The sequence below is a fragment of the Carassius gibelio genome, chromosome A3 (genome assembly GCF_023724105.1).
Source record: "Carassius gibelio isolate Cgi1373 ecotype wild population from Czech Republic chromosome A3, carGib1.2-hapl.c, whole genome shotgun sequence".
Classification (NCBI taxonomy): domain Eukaryota; kingdom Metazoa; phylum Chordata; class Actinopteri; order Cypriniformes; family Cyprinidae; genus Carassius; species Carassius gibelio.
Window position 1 is genome coordinate 11,758,412 of NC_068373.1, and position 19,563 is coordinate 11,777,974.

The window sequence follows — 19,563 nt, forward strand, 5'->3', positions numbered from 1 at the left end:
CAAGCTGGGCCTTCTAGCATGTTTTCACACCTGAATGACTTCTGAGCTTTCTTGTCGGATTCATTTTAGGTGGTATTTGTTATAGATGGACTTTGTTGCTTGGTATGCAGGTCAAGGTGCTGTTCTGCAACTTGGTCAGTGCATGAAAGAAGCGGAAAGTAAAAGTCTATAAAAAAGGGTGTTAAGGTAATCCAATGCTGTTCATTACAATGAGAAACACCTTGGGAGTTTGAACAGGTAACAAGACATTTTTAAGAAATGCTATTTTGAGCTTTTCAAGCAAAATGAACTGGATAAAAAAATGCCTTTTCTATGAAACACAAAAACGTTTTGTCTTCTAAAACAGATCAGCTTTCTCCAAACCCACAATGTTCTGGCTCATATTGCATGTTATTTCAGTGCTTACAGGATATCCCGAAGAATAAATATCGACATAGACAGATCATATGTCTTGTTAACCTAAAGGCAGCATTCACACATTTCTTTAGAATTACAAAAACATGATGTAATGACATATTGAAAAGATTAAAGTCAATAACATGACCTTTCAAGGAACTCAGTATCTTTGAAGTGACGTGATGTTGCTGCATACAGCATGATTTAAAGGAGGTATAGCAGTTTTCATTAACTGAACTTGTGGATGCAAACACACCACAAAGGAAAAATATTTAAAAAGAGAAAAAAAAAAACTTTTTAATGCACATCTTGCCCTGCACAGTTCTATATGCCTTCAACATATGACTATACTCTTTATGTAGCTGATTTAATATAAATTTCTGTACAGTTCCTAAATTCTCTCGAACATCAAATCAGTCATAAACAAACAGGAACAAATGAGCAAAAGTAATAAATAGAATGTTCTTGAAGCACTGTGGAAAATGACAGAAATGATGGTAAAGATTGTCTCACAGAACCACAAAGAGCAAGACATACAAGATTTCATCATCTTCACACATTCTGGACATTAATGTTACGGATATATTGATATGAGTCACATGTGGGCTTGTGTATTTAACCAGTGAGAGAAATATATAGATTTTTTTTTTCTATGCCATACTGTACATGTATAAATAAATACATTTTTTCTTTGTACACTTTCTCATCAGTGACTAATCACAACAGAAATACCCAAAAAAGATCACATATTGACATCGTTAACACAAATACAGCTACACAGCTTGTACTTGTTCGGACCTTCTGTACATTTCACAACTTTGGAAGAACTTCTTCACAACCTTTATAAAAAAATAAAATAGATTAAATCAAGAGAGAGAGAGAGAGAGAGAGAGAGAGAGAGAGAGGGAGAGAGAGAGAGGGAGAGAGAGAGAAAATAAACTTTGCAAAAATATTTTTCTGAATCAGTATTTTTGTGTTGTTTTCCAATAAAAAAACTTGAACATCTCAAAAACAAGGTTAACTTACTTAAAATAGTAAACCTATGTTTCAAATGTATTAAACACTATACTGGAAAACAAGACTATAATAGTGACAAAGAAATTTGCAGTGAATAAAGAAACAGAAATGAACACAGACACCAGCGTTGCTTCTCATAGATACAGAAAATTAAACCAGGGCTCACCAACACAGAAATGACAACACCAATAGAAATGACTGAACTAATTCTGAAAATGTACAATTCTGATACAGACACTGACCATACCAAAAATGGTGAGTCTGGACATTTTTATCTTTGAACAGAAGGTATCAGAGTTATATGCACAGAGATGAAATGATAATTCATAAGCAGAGACTGTTTACAGGCCTTCTTCCGAGGCACGTTGGAGGAGCACACTGTGTATGCTGTACTTTGGAATATCGCATATGTTAATTTGGAGGGAGTGGAGAATGGTTGTTTGCTTCGGAATGCTGACTGCTGTCTGAAGGTCACATGACCCACAAAGTCACAAACGCCAAATGGAAAGAGTGATACAAATCAAATTACAACTAAACACTAAAACTACACTCAAGCTACCAAACCCACTGTTACGTCCCAGGATGTATGAATTATTATGAATCATGGTGTGTGTCTTTCATGATATGCTGACAGTGGACCCAATGGCCCTCTGGGAGTTGTAGTTTTTGTTGTATGTTTTGTCCTATTTTCTGTGCTCCTCCTTGTCCTAATCTAGGTGATTGGACCTACCAACTGCTCCTCATCAGTGTCAAGCAGACCCAGTATTTAAGAAGATCAAGAGAGTAAGCCACTGAGATGTTCCTTCCCCCAAAAGCATGAGTGTGCTGAGATGTTTCCATTCCCAGTGTGTTGCTGTTGTGTTAAGCTTAATATGGGTGTTATGGCTGTAATGTGCAGTCTTATGTATTAAGCCTAAATTTAAAACCAAACTTGGCCTTGTACTCAAAAACCTGTGCCCACACCACATTCTCATGTTCTTTCCTCACCTGTTCGTATACAGGCTGTTTGACTTCCAGATAGCAGAGAATCAATAAACACTGACCCATGTTCCATATTTGATGTTAAGAAGCACGTTTAGAAAAATGGAAGCTGACCCCTATTTGGTTGTGGTTGCATTTGAACGTGTAGCAGGTAAACTAGGGTGGCCAAAATACTTGTGGGGTCTTCTTCTGCAGTGTAATTTATCTGGTAAGGCACAGCAAGTGTTCTGCCTTGCCAGTGGAGCAGTGTTTAGACTACATTGTGGTTAAAGCAGCCATTCTGCAAGTGTTCAAATTTGTGCACGAAGCCTTTTGACAGCGCTATCGGAATTTAACGAAAACAGTCAAACAAATATTTGTCTAATTTACTCGGGAGAAGAAGAATCTCTTCGAGAAATGGTGTGTTTCCAGTAAAATTGTGAGCTTTGAACAGTTACAGGAGCTGATTTTGCAATTCTGTACAGATGAAGAAACAAACTCATTTCTTTAAACACAATGTTATGTGGTTGCAAGGGAGTTCTGGGTGGATGCTAGGTTGTTGCTTGCTGGTCAAAAGTCAAAGTCAAAAGAAATATGGTCGCACCTGAAATTCACTGGTTGAATCAAATTGGCTCAAGCAAACAGAAATTGTTCACAGAGCCATAGTATTACATTTTGTCTGCGTATTAAAATGGGACAGCACAGCACAGAACAGCCTGATAGAATGTATCTGTTTCTAAGAAAGCGCATATTACATTCTTAAATATAAAGATACATTTTTAACCATTAGTCCCTAAAGAACTGTTTAAGGTTTCAAAGAAAAGTTCTTTAAATAACCCTTTCTAAATGTGATGAACATTAGAATAATCTGACAAACACTTATTCTATAAAAAACCTTTTGTGAAATGGAAAGGTTCCATGGAACCAAATGTTCTTCACTGAACCATAGATGCCAATAAGGAACCTTTATTTTTAAGAGTGCGGTGAAACCATCAAATTGCATCTAATGACACTGAGACCCCATCCACAAGGAAATGCGTTTCGCTGTATACGCATACATTTTGTATCGTGGGCATTTCGTCCACATGGATCCGCCATTTTGGGAGAGTGAAACCGATACTTTTTTTAACTAGGTCCAGAGAGGATCAATTTTAAGACGGCGCCTTTGCATTTTTGTGTGGACAGCGAATCAGTATATTTTCTAAAAAGATGAAGTCATCAGCCCACGTCTCGCCCCTAGTCTGAAACTGCTACATCACGCAATAGCAACAAAAACATAAACACACACACTGAACGATTGTCTTTTCATTAGCTGACATTAACGATTAATGAATGTATTGTTCCATGTTTGTCTGTGTACCACGTGCAAGGTTTATGTGGATAGTTCATGTCTTCTTCTCCATTTTTTTTGTGTATTTCTGTGGCAGAATTACAGTGCCACATGCTAGTCTGGCATGTATACTACATTGTTTTGTGGTTTCATGTGGACGCGGATATTTCTTGAGACGAGGAAAAAAAAAGATTGGATAGGGAAAGCTCTGGCTTTGCGTGGACGTAACCTCATTGTAGTAAAATTGTGTAGCTACACTGTAAAACCGAACAGTGAAATTAATCAAATGAAATTAGATAATTGCACTCAAATAATAACGAAAGTTCATTGGACTTAATTTAAATAAGTTCTGTTAACTCAAAAATTTGTTGTAGTGAGGTGAACTTAAAAGAAACATTTCTTAATATTGTCAGTTTTCAAAGCAGTTGTGCTGCTTAATATTTTTGTAGAAACTGTGATGTCTTTTTTAGGATTCTTTGATGAATAGGAAGTTTAATAAACAGCATTTATTTTAAATACCATTTTTGTAACAATGCAAAAATATTAATTTAATGCATCCTTGATGAATAAAAGCATCCATTAAAAACATCTTACAGGCCACAATCTTTTTGTATATCTTTCAAAGTAATCAGTATTGTTTGCAACTGTGACAGAATATACTTGCTCAACCTTTCCTCTTAAAGTGAGATATAAAAGCCTTAAATATGTAAGGAACAGGTGGTTTTGTACACAGAATATGCATGTATGGCTAAAATGCCCATCACTAATGTTTTCTCATTCATCTTGTGTGAGTTCAGCACAGTGGCAAGATGTCATGACAGATGTGAGCAGAGGCCAAATTTCTACCTCTTTCCACTAACAACTGCTGGCATCCGGATATTTACTACATTTTCAGAACAAACAGATCAGATTTCACTGTACAAAGCCTAAGTCCTAAACTTTGTAGCGACACTAAAACAAACCTTGAGTTTTAGTTTATGTTTAACTTAAATATATGCTGCTACTGGACATGTACACAACAAACATGACTGAATGTGGAATCTGCTGAAGAGCACAGAGGCATAGACAAAGGTCCTGAGTCAGGTTTTTTTTTTTTAAACAACCATTTTCTCCCTATCAGATGTGATTGATTGAATGTATGAGAACAGAAGCTAAATCTGCTTTACTGTGCTGAATCAGCAGTGAGCGGTCACAGGACTCGGTCATTGGCGGCTCAGCTTAGCAAGGGTTTTAACACATGGATGGAGGTTAAATTACCCGGTGTTAGGTATTCAGATCTCTCTTGACTCTAATGATATAGAAGCAGATTTTCTGAGGTAATTATTCTTGCCTGAATCTGTTGGGATTTGAATTGACAAGCTGGTCCTTGAAAACACAAAAATGCGCTATGACATGACATTTTGAAAAGGGATAGTTCACCCAAAATGAAAACTGTCATCATTTACTCACCCTCATGATGTTATGAGCCCACTGGAAATTCAATGTTCCTTGAAGCACAAATTCATTCACATTTGTGAACTGATAATTTTTTTGTTCAATCTTTTCAGTGAATCAGCTGACCAAATATTTAAGATTCTTTAAAATTTCTCCTTTCTTCCCCTCCAACTTATTTATTGTTCAATAACTTTATTATTGGAAGTAATAAAGTTATACTATTTTGCATCAACATGAGTAAACGATGACGGAATTGTCATTTTTGGGTGAACTATCACTATAAGGCTCTTGGGCAACAAAAACTACCCACAACATCCAGTCGCATGTGGTTAGAATGAGTCTTTTTGGCAAAGTCTCCAGAATCCAAATTCGCAAGTATTTCGTACAATGATCATCTCGTAAAAGTGGGAATTGATATCAAGCTTTGCATGGAAAGGAGAGCTGGAGTGGTTAATTGAAATACATTCAATCGCACGCTTAGTCGAGGCTCAGGATAAAATCAAAATCCTTTCTTTGTTCTGTAATAAACCCCTTATTTAAAAGATTGTGTCATGTGTTTAGTCTTCTACCTTAGCCTTTCATGATGTTGTTTCCTTTCCTGTGAGCTTCCTTCCTCTTTTCCCCCGGGGTTTAGATATATCCTTGTGTCCCAGGATGCAAACAGGCTTAGAGAGTATTAACACATACCTTTCATCTTTCTAAAAACTGTTTACAGTTTTCACTCTCACACTGCATGATGTACAGAGGAATAGATGCACTCATCATATCAAAGCAAAAAGTGTCTAAGTCGAATGAATTTGCTCACAGGAATTATGACAATCAGAGGGAACTATAACTAGCTGTAATGAAGTGGGCAATGGAGAGCAGCGAGTGAAGAGTAAGAAAAAGTATAAGGGTCACAACCTGAACATCTCGGAGAAAACACCATACATTTGCCTCCTATGAATCCAGTTAAAAGATTCAATAACAATAATGAAAGTTCATATTGAGATCTGTCAAAGATATTGTTTGTTTTCTGATTGGAAAACTGCTGTTCTTTCTTTCCCCTCCGCTTATATAATTTTGTTTTAAACTCATAAAAGTACTGCATTTTATGGCCAAAAGATTCAGGACACATGAACACTGAACCCATATGTGATTTCTAATCAATTAATTTCAAAACTATTGCCATTAATAAGAAGCTTATTCTACCTAACAGCTTTCACTTTTTTGTGAAAGTTTCCAGTTGATGTTGGAATATGGATTTGATCCCATTCGGATGCGTGTGTGGCTCACAATCACAATACTTTTGGACATGTAGTGTATATTCCATTTAATCCAACTCCAGTAGTTCTGGAAACAAGTTAGGAATAAAATGAGCTCTCCAATCAGAGAAGACTCAAGATCAGGAGGAGAGGATGCAACATTTAACTCTATTGTCTATTGAATAAATACACTCTTTTTGTGTGTGTCAGGTTCCTCCCACAGTCGCAGTCTGAGAACACCAATGTTCTAATCTCTTTCTGACACAGTTTTTTCCTCTGCGTTTGGCAGGTGGACCTCATAATCTGTGTACATTTCCACCTTTCATCTGTGTTTCAGCTGAGGATCATACCCTGTTTGGCCCATAGCTGTTATCCCTGGGTCTTGTAGAGGATATGGATGGTTAGCTGAGGACAAAAGAGCAGGAGCAGAAGAAACGGGGACGGATGCTTTGCTTCAGTTATGGTCAGATGGCCGACGACTGCTTGATGCTGTGGAAACTGACCCGTGTTGGAGAGGTGGGAATAGACATGGCCCGTGCCACCCGCGCCCGAATGGAGTGCTTATCCTGCCAGCGATGCCACCGCTTACGAACAGCTGAACGTACCTACGGACATAGAAAGAGACTAGCTTCACTACAAGATAGTAATAGACACTAACAGTAGCTGTAATTGACAGCGGACAGAGAGAGAGAGGAAAATATGGACTATGACGGTGATTAAGAGAGAGGGTGGTGATATATTAGCATTTTCAAAACAAAGGACCACTGAGGAAAATGCTTCAATAAAAATAATAATAATACTACTAATAATAAATCATTCACATTTCGAGTGAAAGGTGAAAAATAAAGGTACATAAAAATATATATATTTAAATATACAATGCCAGATTTTCAATGTTTTTTTTTACACTACATATGCCATCTGAAGAGCGAGGGACTATATCTACATATATGAAGATTGCATTTTTTAGCTTGTATATATTTTACACTGATCTGAGAGCAGTTTAGTTGCTTTGCTAATGAATCAGATCTGGATTTAGAGCAGTGGTCAAAGGTCAGCAGTAAAGCTCTGCACATCAAAAACATCTGCACATCAAATCATTAGCATTTAAATTGCATCAGTGTAATATATGCCACCAATGAAAAGCTACATCATTTGCATAATCAGCAGTCTATCATGGCAACCAGGGAGTTCTCTCCTTAGCAACCAAACCTATGGCATTTCCTTAAGCTATGCTGTCAGCAAAGGTTGAAATTGTTACAGGGGAAATAAACCAGAAGCCTGTGCTCATATGAGAAAAACCTGGACCGCATTAGACAGCAATTCGGAGGGGGGCCGTTTCACTGAATCAGCGTGTCGGCTCTCAGAAAGACTGTAAAAGGCCTCGCTGTCTGCAAATCAATGAGATGGGTGTCCGAGTAAACATCTAAACCTCCTTTCTGTCTCCACCTCATTCAGTAAACTTTGTAGGGGGCTTGTCTTTGAAGCGGTCAGGGAACAAATATTAGTCTGCGCTCCAATGCACTATGGGCACTGTACGGCTTCCACGCCTGTTGCTCTCTCGCCAGATTAAGCTTTGATTCAGAATCACCAAAGCTTGTGTCAGCAATGCTTACTTTGCTGAAATTTAAACCAGTAAACACTTCACAAGTCGCTGAAGCAGAAAAAAATAACACATCACTTCAAATTCAAATCACTGTGATTGAAGCTCTAGAGCTGAAAGATGCGATATCGAACAGATCTGTATAGATAATACAGTATACATAAACACCTTCACATAGATATACATTATTTTATTGTGTTTACCTACAATAATTATATCTCTTAATTATCAAATAGGTTTCATTCAAAATAGCTTGAGTAGCCACTGTTTGAATAGGGAGGAAATAGTTGATGGCTGCCCTGACACTGTATGATCAGTTGTCTTTGCCCATGAGGGTCAAAGGTTAGTCTCCACATTACATCAGAAGTGAACAGCAAAGCTGTGGTGCTGTATGTAATTAACCTTGGAGGTTGGTGTCAAGTGGGGGGTTTAGAAGATAAATCCTGGAGGTCAAACTCATGCCAAGCAAACAAAAATCAATCTAGAGAAGAAACTTCTGACTTTGCTCTAAGTATCTTGTATCTCTCTTTTTCTTTATTTCTCTTAAAGTGTAAAACCCCTTGGGTCAGTGACTGCTGACACTTAAAGCAATGTTTGAAATGCAGCATTCAGAGTATTCACTTTTTTCTTTCAGCTCACACAAGCACGAAAGTCTAACTGTGGTTTCCTAAGTACAGAATTGTAACTGAGGCAGTATAGACTGAGAATATTTCATAGCTGCATACAATCAATATATTCAATCATAAAAAATACACATATTAACATCACAATATCTATATTTCTTTTGAACCATTCCTTCTAAATTAGCATTTGCTTGTCAAATATGGAGCCAAAAGAGTATCGATAAAGATAAATACACACACTACATTCACATATGCACACACAGGATTCATACATGCACACACATAATTCATAAATACACACACAGGATACACAAATGCGCACAAAATTCACAAATGCACACACAGAATTTAAAAAGCACAGAAGATTCACAAATGCATACAAAATTCAGAAATGCACACACAATTCAGAAATGCAAACAAAATTTACAAATGCACTCAAGATTCACAAATGCACAGGACAAGATTCAGAAATGTATTTCTGATGCACACACACATATATCTTGATTTACAAACTGCTTGCGGTCTGTGAACTTCACTGCATTTGTGTGTGAATTTTGAGACTCCTCTCACTTGGCTCGACACACAAATGCCTTTTTTTAAACAGGGAATGATCTGCAACCAATCAGATATCTCCCTTGTTTGAGCCAATCACAAGAATGCACCCCACGTGGGGGATTGTTCACTTATAAGCCAATCAGTGAACGACTCACTTTCCTCAATCAGCGAACGACTCACATTCCTCAGCGAACGATTCACTTTCCTCACGCAGCGAACGACTCGCTTTCCTTAGCGAACGACTCACTTACCTCACGCAGCCGGCGACTCACTTTGCGCAGCCGGACACCCACTTTGCGCAGCAGGAGACTCACTTTCCGCAGCCGGAGAGTCACTTTCCACTCGCAGCGAACGACTCACTTTCCTCATCGAACGATTCACTTTCCTCACGAGTCACGCAGCGAACGACTCACTTTCCTCACGAGTCACGCAGCGAGCGACTCACTTTCCTCAGCGAACGATTCACTTTCCTCACCCAGCGAAGTTGAGCGAACGATTCCCTTTCCTCAGGCAGCCGGCGACTCACTTTGCGCAGCTGGAGAGTCACTTTCCTCCCTCAGCGGACCACTGACTCTCTCTTCATGTAGGGACCGAATATTATAATTAAAGTGACTTCTATATTGCATCCAAAAGAATATTTTGATATATTTAAAATATTAAAAAAGGTGAAAAAAATGTTGTTTTACTTTCATTAAAATATTTCAATAAAATGAAATAATTGCCTATTGCAAATTTGTGAATCCATGGTTAACTTTTTTTCTGCAGTCACAGTCTGGGCTATATGTATTGAGACATTTTTAAATGTATATTTTGTAAAAAATAATAAAAAATAAACCTGAATTGTAATCTAAACATCTGTATTTCCATACAATTTCATAAATTAGTAGGCTATAATATGTTGCACCACAGGCATATCGCAGCTGTGTGAAGACGTTCATGTGATTGGCTTATAAGTAAACAACCACGTGGAGTGCGTTCTTGTGATTGGCTAAAAGAAGGGAGACATCTGATTGGTTGCAGATCATTCCCTGTTTAAAAAAAAGGCATTTGTGTGTCGAGCCAAGTCAGAGGAGTCTCAAAATTCACACACAAATGCAGTGAAGTTCACAGACTGCAAGCAGTTTGTAAATCAAGATATATGTGTGTGTGCATCAGAAATACATTTCTGAATCTTGTTCTGTGCATTTGTGAATCTTGAGTGCATTTGTAAATGTTGTTTGCATTTCTGAATTGTGTGTGTATTTCTGAATTTTGTATGTATTTCTGAATTTTGTGTGCATTTCTGAATTTTGTATGCATTTGTGAATCTTCTGTGCTTTTTAAATTTTGTGTGTGCATTTGTAAATTTTGTGCACATTTGTGTATCCTGTGTGTGTATTTATGAATCATGTGTGTGCATGTATGAATCCTGTGTGTGCATATGTGAATGTAGTGTGTGCATTTATCTTTATTGAGGCTCTTTTGGCTCCATAGTCAAAGCCAAGAGATAGTGGATCAAATTCCTGGACTCATTTGTCTGTCAAACTTACTGAACTGTCTATGACATACAATCCTCCTTTTTGACAAATTCCTAGCATTATGTTGTTCTTGTTATAATACACGTCATTAATATACTAGGTAACCACAATGGAGTTTTGTTCCTGAAACCAGCCACCGATCTTGAAAAATCCACACATTGTTTCAGACTCTATCTTCTAATGTTATATTTAGTGTTCCAACATAACAACTGGGCACAAAACACTAATGCTTTCTGTTTTTTTTTTGTACATAGATGAACTGCATTTAAAAAAAATGTATTACAAAATCATCTGGTACATCAGTGAAAGCGCAAACTCATGATGGCATTTTGTTTGACAGACACAGAGTAGCCATGCTTTAAAAAGAGGTAGGCCTGGTTATGTAAATGCTGTTTTATAGTCAAATATTAAAGCTATGCTCAAACTTTACTGATTGTCATGTACTGTATATTGTTTCTCAACAGGTTTAAATCGTGAATAAAATGTAAATATTTTCTGTGAATAAAGACTTAAATTTTTGTCTGTTTCTTTCTTATAGCAACTTCAGAAGTCATGTGGAACTTTTTTTTTTTTTTTTTGGTTAACAAGTTTGGAATTACGATACAACACATTGAGAAAAAGTGAGCGGATATCCATCTGCCTGAAAAAAAGTGCTTTATTGTACTTTCAAGCCAGATCATTTCTCTGTTGTCCTTTGACTTTCAGTGACAAGTATTTGTTATTTCAGCTTTAATTTTTATTACCACAGGCTTTTTAGTTCTGAACATGTTTGAATGGCCACATTGGAGCCAAATGTACCTTTAGAAGTAGCATAATGGTAATGACACTGGTATTTTTTGAAAGTCTTGCGCCTAACATTGTGGTGTCCCTTTCATATATACTTAGGGTGACCATATGCATCGTTCATACGGGACACGTCCCAGCCAGGATTTTAATAACGCCTAAAACATCCAAGGCAGTTTGACCAATAACATGCAGGTATTTTACATAATCGACCAATCGTGGGGCTGTGTGTGAGAAGGTGAGATCTAGAGGGAACGATCTAAGTGATGCAAATATGCGCACGTGTTTGCCCGTTTGATTGACTTCAAATCCAAAAAAAAAAAAACTAAGTACACCACAATGCTTCAAGTCAAACGAACGAACAAACATGTGAAAGCGATTCGAAAGCATAAGGACCCATCTGCTCTGCTCTTTATAGCTCTCATGAATGTTACTCAACGATCAACCTGCACAGTGCAAATAGTTTAGGCAATATTAAAATCCTGCCTGGGACGTGTCCCGTATGAACGGCGGATATGGTCACCCTATATATACTGGAAACAGATCAATGATATCGCTTTGACTTAAGCAATACTGTACACTTTGCTTTGCTCGTGTATTCTGATATCTGTCTGTGATTGAGGGTGACCTCAGATCAAGCCCTACACTTTCCTGCTTGCCTTGAACCTGTTAATTGTCTAAAATAAGCCCAGACGGATCCAATCCTGGATCCTTTTACAGCACCTGTAAGCGTGTTAACTTATGGGTTCAACATGATGTGTAAGATGTGCTTGCATTTTCTATCTGGGCAAGATGCTAAAGAGGGATATTTTGGCTGGAAATTCCCAAAGGTTTACTGTAGTTTTCAAAGGGCATGTAATACAAGCCAGATTTAGACTTTGCAGGATTTAATATTTTATGAGCGGGGTCAGTTTTTATAGTTATTGATTGCCAAAAGGGTGGTTTTGGGTTAACGGTGAGTTTAGAAGGGTCTCGTGTGATTCTTTTTGCCGGTTCTCACTAGACAGCCACGGCTGAAGAAATCTGAATTGCCCAAATTACTCAGACTGTTTGCATTGCTTTAGTAGAGCTGTGCTCCTAAAAGTCAAAAGTAGAGGGCATATTTGTGATAAAAAGTATGGAAACGAAGCAGAAGAACATCAGGAAAAGAGCTTTCTTACCTCACTGTTCAAAAAGCAGTAGAACACTGACACAAAAAAACCCTGTAAAGAGGACATGAGAATGAGAAACAGAAATAAAACAATTCTAAATAGCACTCAAATTCCATTTAAAACAATTCTGTAAAGTCAACCTATATCATAAGCCATTTGTCTCTTTATTTTAAGGTCCAATTCTCACTGTCAACTAGTTGCTTATTAAAATGCATATTAGCTGTTTATTAGTACTTAGAAATTACATTTTAATTCTTTATTCTGTAAAGATCCCTTAAACCGACCCAATACCTAAACTTAACAACTACCTTAATAACTTTTAATAAACAGCAAATTAGTTCATTGAGGGGAAACTCTTAGTTAATAGTGAATATGTGTTCCCTATTCTAAAGTGTTAGCGTATTTTCAAGTGAAATAGGACGTGCATGACAAATAGAAAAAATGGAAAGGATTTCATTGTATATGATTTAGTAAACAAGTGAAACAATCATCAACATCTCCCTTCACACACACACCAGTTTAAGCAAGCACTAAATACAATGAAATACACAGCGCCATATTCAGATTCAGTGTCTGTCATTATTTTAGATGTGCATCAGACTTATTATTCAGTGTGCCTTGTTCACAAACCTGAGCACATTTATAAAAGACAGCATGTCCAAATAAACAACTCCATCAGTGGGTGCAATTTATTCTTAGTGGATTTCCACCTCTGAGTTGTAAACATTAGTTTCGGATCTGCTTTAAAACAATTAATCAGGGATAAAACTGTGCTGGCTGGCCTGATCTTTGACAAAAACTTTTTTGCAAGATGCAAAATACGTTCCAAAAAATACATAACACTGCAGTTTCCAACAGTAATGAACAATAGAGGCAGTATAACAGCAAGCACTTTTAATCGTTTTCATACACAATTTTGGACTGTGTCAATAACCAGCTCCACATTTTTCACTTTCTGGACTTGTTGTAACTAGTTTCCTCGGTAGCTTAGCTGGCACAGAACTGAACTACGGATGTGGAATCCTTGGGTACGAATCCTGTGACAAACATGACTCATGATAAAAGAGCTTAAAGATGAGAGATTGGAAAACAAGCTAGAGTGACATGCTTGCGATTGTGTTTTTATGTCATATTCGCATTTGCTTATACTCTGGGTTAGGTTTAGGTGTAGTTCAAATGGCACATTATTTTAAAAAGTCACTGGGCATTACAGTTATAATGCCACTCAACGGACATTTCAAATCAGAACGGTGGTGACACATATAAAGCCAACATCATATGAAACGTCCGTTCATCTGTTCCAAAGAAAAAAATTTACACTCTTTTGGTGCCATTTATTGAACATTTCACACTGAATATGTCACGAAACCTACAAGGCGCTACATATTTCACGTCTTGCAAAAAAGATCCCACAGGCACATTTCCGTCATGACACTGGGCTGGTTTACTCACCTGAAAGGACTCTAGGAAAGAGTTGAAGTAGATGAAGACAATTTGTGAGATTTCATCCTCACCAGGGTTGACGAAGAACAGCATGTATGTGATGCCCAGCAGTGGCAGAAGAACCAGTGTGGCCTTTACTGCTTTCCTGTGAGAGTCAGAGATGTAGAGATGATAATAAAGAAGCCAAAGACAGAAATCTTCTGAAATTACAATATTACAAGCTCAACTAATTTATTCACTACATTGTATTTTTATTTTATTTTTTATTGGAATAAATAAACAAGTTTATTGGAGTACTACAAGTATATATCTACTAGTATCTTATCCATTGTGTAACAGTGTGTGATTTATTTGCAATTATTTGGTAAATTACAGTAACTAGAAATTTCTGAGTAAAAACTGCTTTAAAGAAACAAAACTGCAGAACACTCCCCCTCTCTTCTAAAACGCATGCCATTGGTAGTGAAAAAAAAATTCTACTTTATTTTATACAGTGATCAGCATTTACATTAAAGTGCTTTTTTATCATACTCTAAATAAATATATAATTTTTAAATTATTTTTTTAGGAAATTACATTACATTTTATAAATTTTGTAAATAAATAAAATGAGGCATACGCACTGATCTATAATATAGATATATTATATATATAGATCAGTGGGCATACAATCAGATATTCAATATATAAGAATAACCATACACATTTAACAAACAAACTTTAGTTTATTTCATGAATTATGCGTTACCTCCAACACTGAAAAAGTATAACAGTTTCCTAAAAAATATTATGCAGCATAATTTTTTGTTTTTGTTTTTAGAAATGATTCTTGAGCACCAAATCAGCATATTACAATGATTTCTGAAGGCCTATGTGACACTAAAGACATGAATAATGATGCTGAAAATGTTATCTTGATGAATACATTACATTTTAAAATAAATTAAAATAGAAAACAGAAACTTTGTATTGTAATAATATTTCACAGTATTTTTAACTAAATAAATACAGCCTTGGTAAGCATAAAATACTTGTTTAAAAAGCAATTTAAAGTTATACCAATCTCAAACTTTTGCATGGTAGTGTGTGTTGTTGAGAGCTTCTCATTTGGTAGCTATCATAGTCAAATGAACCAAAATGAAATTAAAAATTAAGTGGCAAGAGGTTTATTCAATTTTCTGAATAGCAAGCATTCACATTCCTGCTAATATGTCTCCTGGGCTAACAACGAGCAACCTCTGAGTGAGAAAACTTCTTCTGGGATCTGTCAGTGCTGAACAGTCTGCCTCACCTGTACTGAATGGTCTCTGAGGTGGTGGAGGCCCTCAGTTTAGTCATCAGGATCCTCACAATGTTGAAGAGAAAAATGAAGTTAATCTAAAGATGGAAAGAGAAAGAGAAAAAATAGCACACTTGAGTCCTAGACATAAATAATCGATATGAAATTACAAACATAAATAAAGGACAACATAATAAGACTCATGAAAGGGGAAGCACCAAATAATATTAAAAAATAAAAAAAGTTCCTGAAACATTTGTGTAATTGGCTAAGAGCTGACTCACCAGTAGAACCAGGATCATGGGACCCTGATAAATATAATCAGTGTAAATGCCGGCTCGCTTCCCAAACCAGCACCTGCACAGACAAAATAAGATCACGAAGCACAGAAAATAATTATAAATGCACATCATAAAGCCCAGAAAATGGTTATACAATATATATTATTTTGACCCCTTTTCTTCAGATACTTGATTGTTTATCCGTGTAACAATAAAAAGGGATTTTGAAATAATTATTTATTATTCTAGCACAATGATTAAACAAGCAAGCCTAATAAAATGATTAATGAAAATCCCCTGGAAAAAAATATCCAAAAAGAAGCTTTTCTATATATAAAAAAGAAACAAAGCAAGGACGAGAAGGCAAGTGTGTCCCTTGGGAAGAATATGCACCAGATTTGTTAAACTTACAGTTTCAGTTGGGTACACTCCACAATCAAGAGTGTTTCAGTTTTACAGGAATAGAGAAACGCGACACTTGGGGATATGTCTGAATGGCAAAATGCTGTCATTTGTGGAGCTCAACAAAAGACATGCACAGGTTCATCCAGGTAAAACATGTCTCATGTTTTTAAATGTGAATGTTTTAAAAATACTTTTCCAGCACTGTCTAACAGTACTTAAATAATTTATCACATATACAGTATAACATGGCCTTGGTGATATATTCTTCAATCTCTATATATTTCTTTAATGTTCCATGGAACCTGTCCATCCTGTCAACTGTCAATTGGTAAGGGCTAGGCTAATTTGTCTAGTCTCTATTAAGGTGATAGAGCAGTTCACCCAAAAATTAAAATTCTGTCATCCTTTACTCACTCACACATCTGTATGAGTTTCTTTCTTCTGTTGAACACATAAAACTACAATGTCACAAAGACTCGTCCCAATTGGCCTGATGGGGATGCTACAGAAATCAAAAGTATGAAATCCCTCATAACTCCTAAACTGTTAGAAGGAGGCTTAAGAGCACACATACAAAACTTCTCATGAATTTTGGAATTTTTGAAAAATGTACTTTTGCGAACTAGTCCTAGGTTTTTCACTTGATCGGAACCAAAGCAGTGCACAAAGATTCTCAGGAGAGTGAATATCAATAATTATATAAAAAACTTTAACTTTCAACTCACCATCGCAAAGGGATGCCAAAACGTTCCAAAGGGGCAGGGTCACTTTTACTAAAACGGCTATAACTTTTGAACAGAATTACATATCTTCGCCAAACTCAGAATACTTATGTAAGGGGTCAATCTGTCACATGAAAAAAAAAAAAAAAAACAGGGCTTGGCCACTTGGTGGCACTATAGGAGTGTAAAAAAAACCATGGAAAACTTTATAACTACGCAACCCTTTGTCCAAATCAACATGAATATTGGAATGCAGTTTATTTTTCCAAAGTGCCACAAGTGTTTAAGTGTATAAATGTATAAAAAATTATTTGCGTATTTCAAAAAAAACATGTCCGCCATTGGCCAATGAAATTTGAGCACCTGTCAGATAAGGTTAAAGGAGGTCGATCAGAATAAAACTCAGTGGACCAGTTTGGCCTGTGTTTGGGAATCACTGTGACTCAATGTTTAACATTAAGTGCAAATACTCCCCCATGTTGGCAAAGGCTATTTACACTAACTCCGCCCACCAATGTGTGATTTGGTCATTTGTGGCTAGTAATCAGCTGTCGACTCCAGTGGTGTAGTTGGTAAACTGTGTTGTAGTCATTTTGACACGATCAACCCGGGTTCGAATCTGCCTTTTGGCGAACTTTGTTCTCCCGTTTCAATTTTCTAATCACATCAATAAAGCTTATATTTTCAATGTGAATGAAGCAAATAATCATAAAAGATGAAAATAAAGTATTGGATAGGAAGAGGATAGGTGTAGGGAGGGCTTCATTGTCCCAATTAGGTGGCATCCATTTACTAATTTGAATCAAAATAAAAATTTACACTCAATAAGTTATTATTGGATACTGTTTTATAACGTACTACAATACTGAGCTGCAGATAATTGCCACTTAATAATTAATATAAATAGCAGAAAATCCTGTTATATTAACATTGTGTAAATAGAATCTATAGCTATTTGCACTTAGTGTAAATAGCATCCATTGCTAAGAAAATATGCTATTTTTACTTCATGTAAAAAGCATCTAATTACTATTTACACTTAGTTTAAATAGCATCTATTGCTATTTGCACTTAGTGTAAATAACCTCTATCGCTAAGAAAATATGCTATTTTCACTTAGTGTAGCATCTAATTACTATGTACACTAAGTGTAAATAGCCTCTATCGCTATTTACACTTAGTGCAAATAGCCTCTGCCGTGATTTAAACTAGTTTAAAACAAGATGAAACAATGTTGACAAACAGGAGGAACACTGTGTGCAATGAGACAGTCAGAAGGCTTTTCAATCTACAAATTGCCATCATTTAGACATTAACATAGTAGTAACACTAACGGCACCATGGTATTGCGGCAGAAATGTGGGATATTCATATTGAATTATATTATTAATGTAGATATGTATTAAACATATTAAAGGAGTAATGGTATTTTTTTGATTAAGATAAACATTTGGTGGCACATGCAACAGGCGAGTCATACAATCAGTGCTATAACATTTATAAATGTTAAAAATCATAATAATTCTATGGTAAATTACCTGGAATTACTTTTATATATATATATTACTCTCTAATTTGTCATTATGTAATGTCACTATAACTGTAAAAAAATAAAAATAAATCAATTAGGGTATTAAAAATAGATTATTAAATATTATGTTATTAATGCTATACTTCGCATTAGTTGCACATACAGCATTTTATGTGCTTAAGCACAAATATCAAGCCTTGACAATTCATATTATATATCCCACTCTTTAATAGAAATTTTGAGACTAAAGAAGCTAATGAGGAGAATATCTGCCCTAATCCATCCTTTGAAAGTGTCTAATATAAGAGTGTGTATGTTTGTTTGTTTTTTATCACATAGAGTCTTTTTATACAGGGGATCTTGTACTGTATATATCATGTCTTGACTATCGAACTGTAGGATGTTTACATCTGTGTCACTAATCAATTCTGTGAGTAGCAGGTGTTAATTAGCCTAAGAGTGCAGAATGAATTCTCTGGCTTTATCGAGAATCGATTGTTTAATGACCAGAGTGAGGATAGATGACAGAGCTAATTGGGGTTAATCTAACCTTTAATTGCTTATATTGTAAATGAGGTGAGACAGTTTGTGTGTGTTTAGAGTAAAATGCAGGAATTATACATAGATTAAAAAAAGAAAGAAAAATGTAAGAAAGCCCCAGCATGGGAGAAACTTACTTTTCATTGTCATAGTACAGCTTGCCAATGGCCCATGCGACTATAATGGGGAATGGAATACCTGCAGATAAAAAGCAGAGCAAATTTCCACCCATTCTTACTTCAAGTTATTAATTGACTTAATTTAATCTCTTTCTTTACATTAAAGGCAACATGAAATCCGAAATGACATAATTTGCTTTTTCAGTTCATGTCCAAATACGTTTATCTGCTTATTTTTTAATCAAAATTACTTTCCTCTTTCACTGATGTCATAAATCAGTTCTTAAATGTCCTATATGACATACAGAAAATGGATTGTGTACTGCTTATTATTATTATTTTTAATTATATCAGGCATATAATGTGTTTAAAGTGTTTAAAAAATAATTTCAAATTTCCAATCTCAAGCTAAATAAAACATTTTTTATATGTTAATATAATAATTATTTTAAAAATACACTAAAATACAGTAATAAACTTACTGCATTATGTGTTTATAAAAATAATAAAATATATTTTGAGCTATCATAAGCTATTCTCAGACTTTTAAAACAGGTACGTGGGACAACAAGCACTCGCTGTGGAATGATCCTATATCAGCAATAAATGTGACAAGTTCATCTCTAAGTA

At 35.9% G+C, this 19,563-nt stretch overlaps 1 protein-coding gene across 1 annotated transcript in view; it reads right to left on the reverse strand.

Moving 5' to 3' along the window:
• Positions 1-4,423: 4,423 nt before the first annotated feature.
• Positions 4,424-19,563, reverse strand: part of crhr1 (corticotropin releasing hormone receptor 1) — a 120,330-nt gene continuing 105,190 nt past the window's right edge. Inside the window, exons 9-14 of the mRNA XM_052543725.1 lie at positions 18,952-19,012; positions 15,620-15,692; positions 15,348-15,433; positions 14,066-14,201; positions 12,623-12,664; positions 4,424-6,986 (exon numbers count right to left, since the gene is read on the reverse strand). Of these exons, the coding sequence (XP_052399685.1) occupies positions 6,846-6,986; positions 12,623-12,664; positions 14,066-14,201; positions 15,348-15,433; positions 15,620-15,692; positions 18,952-19,012 (539 nt within the window). The 3' untranslated portion in view covers positions 4,424-6,845. The remainder of the gene's footprint in view (positions 6,987-12,622; positions 12,665-14,065; positions 14,202-15,347; positions 15,434-15,619; positions 15,693-18,951; positions 19,013-19,563) is intronic.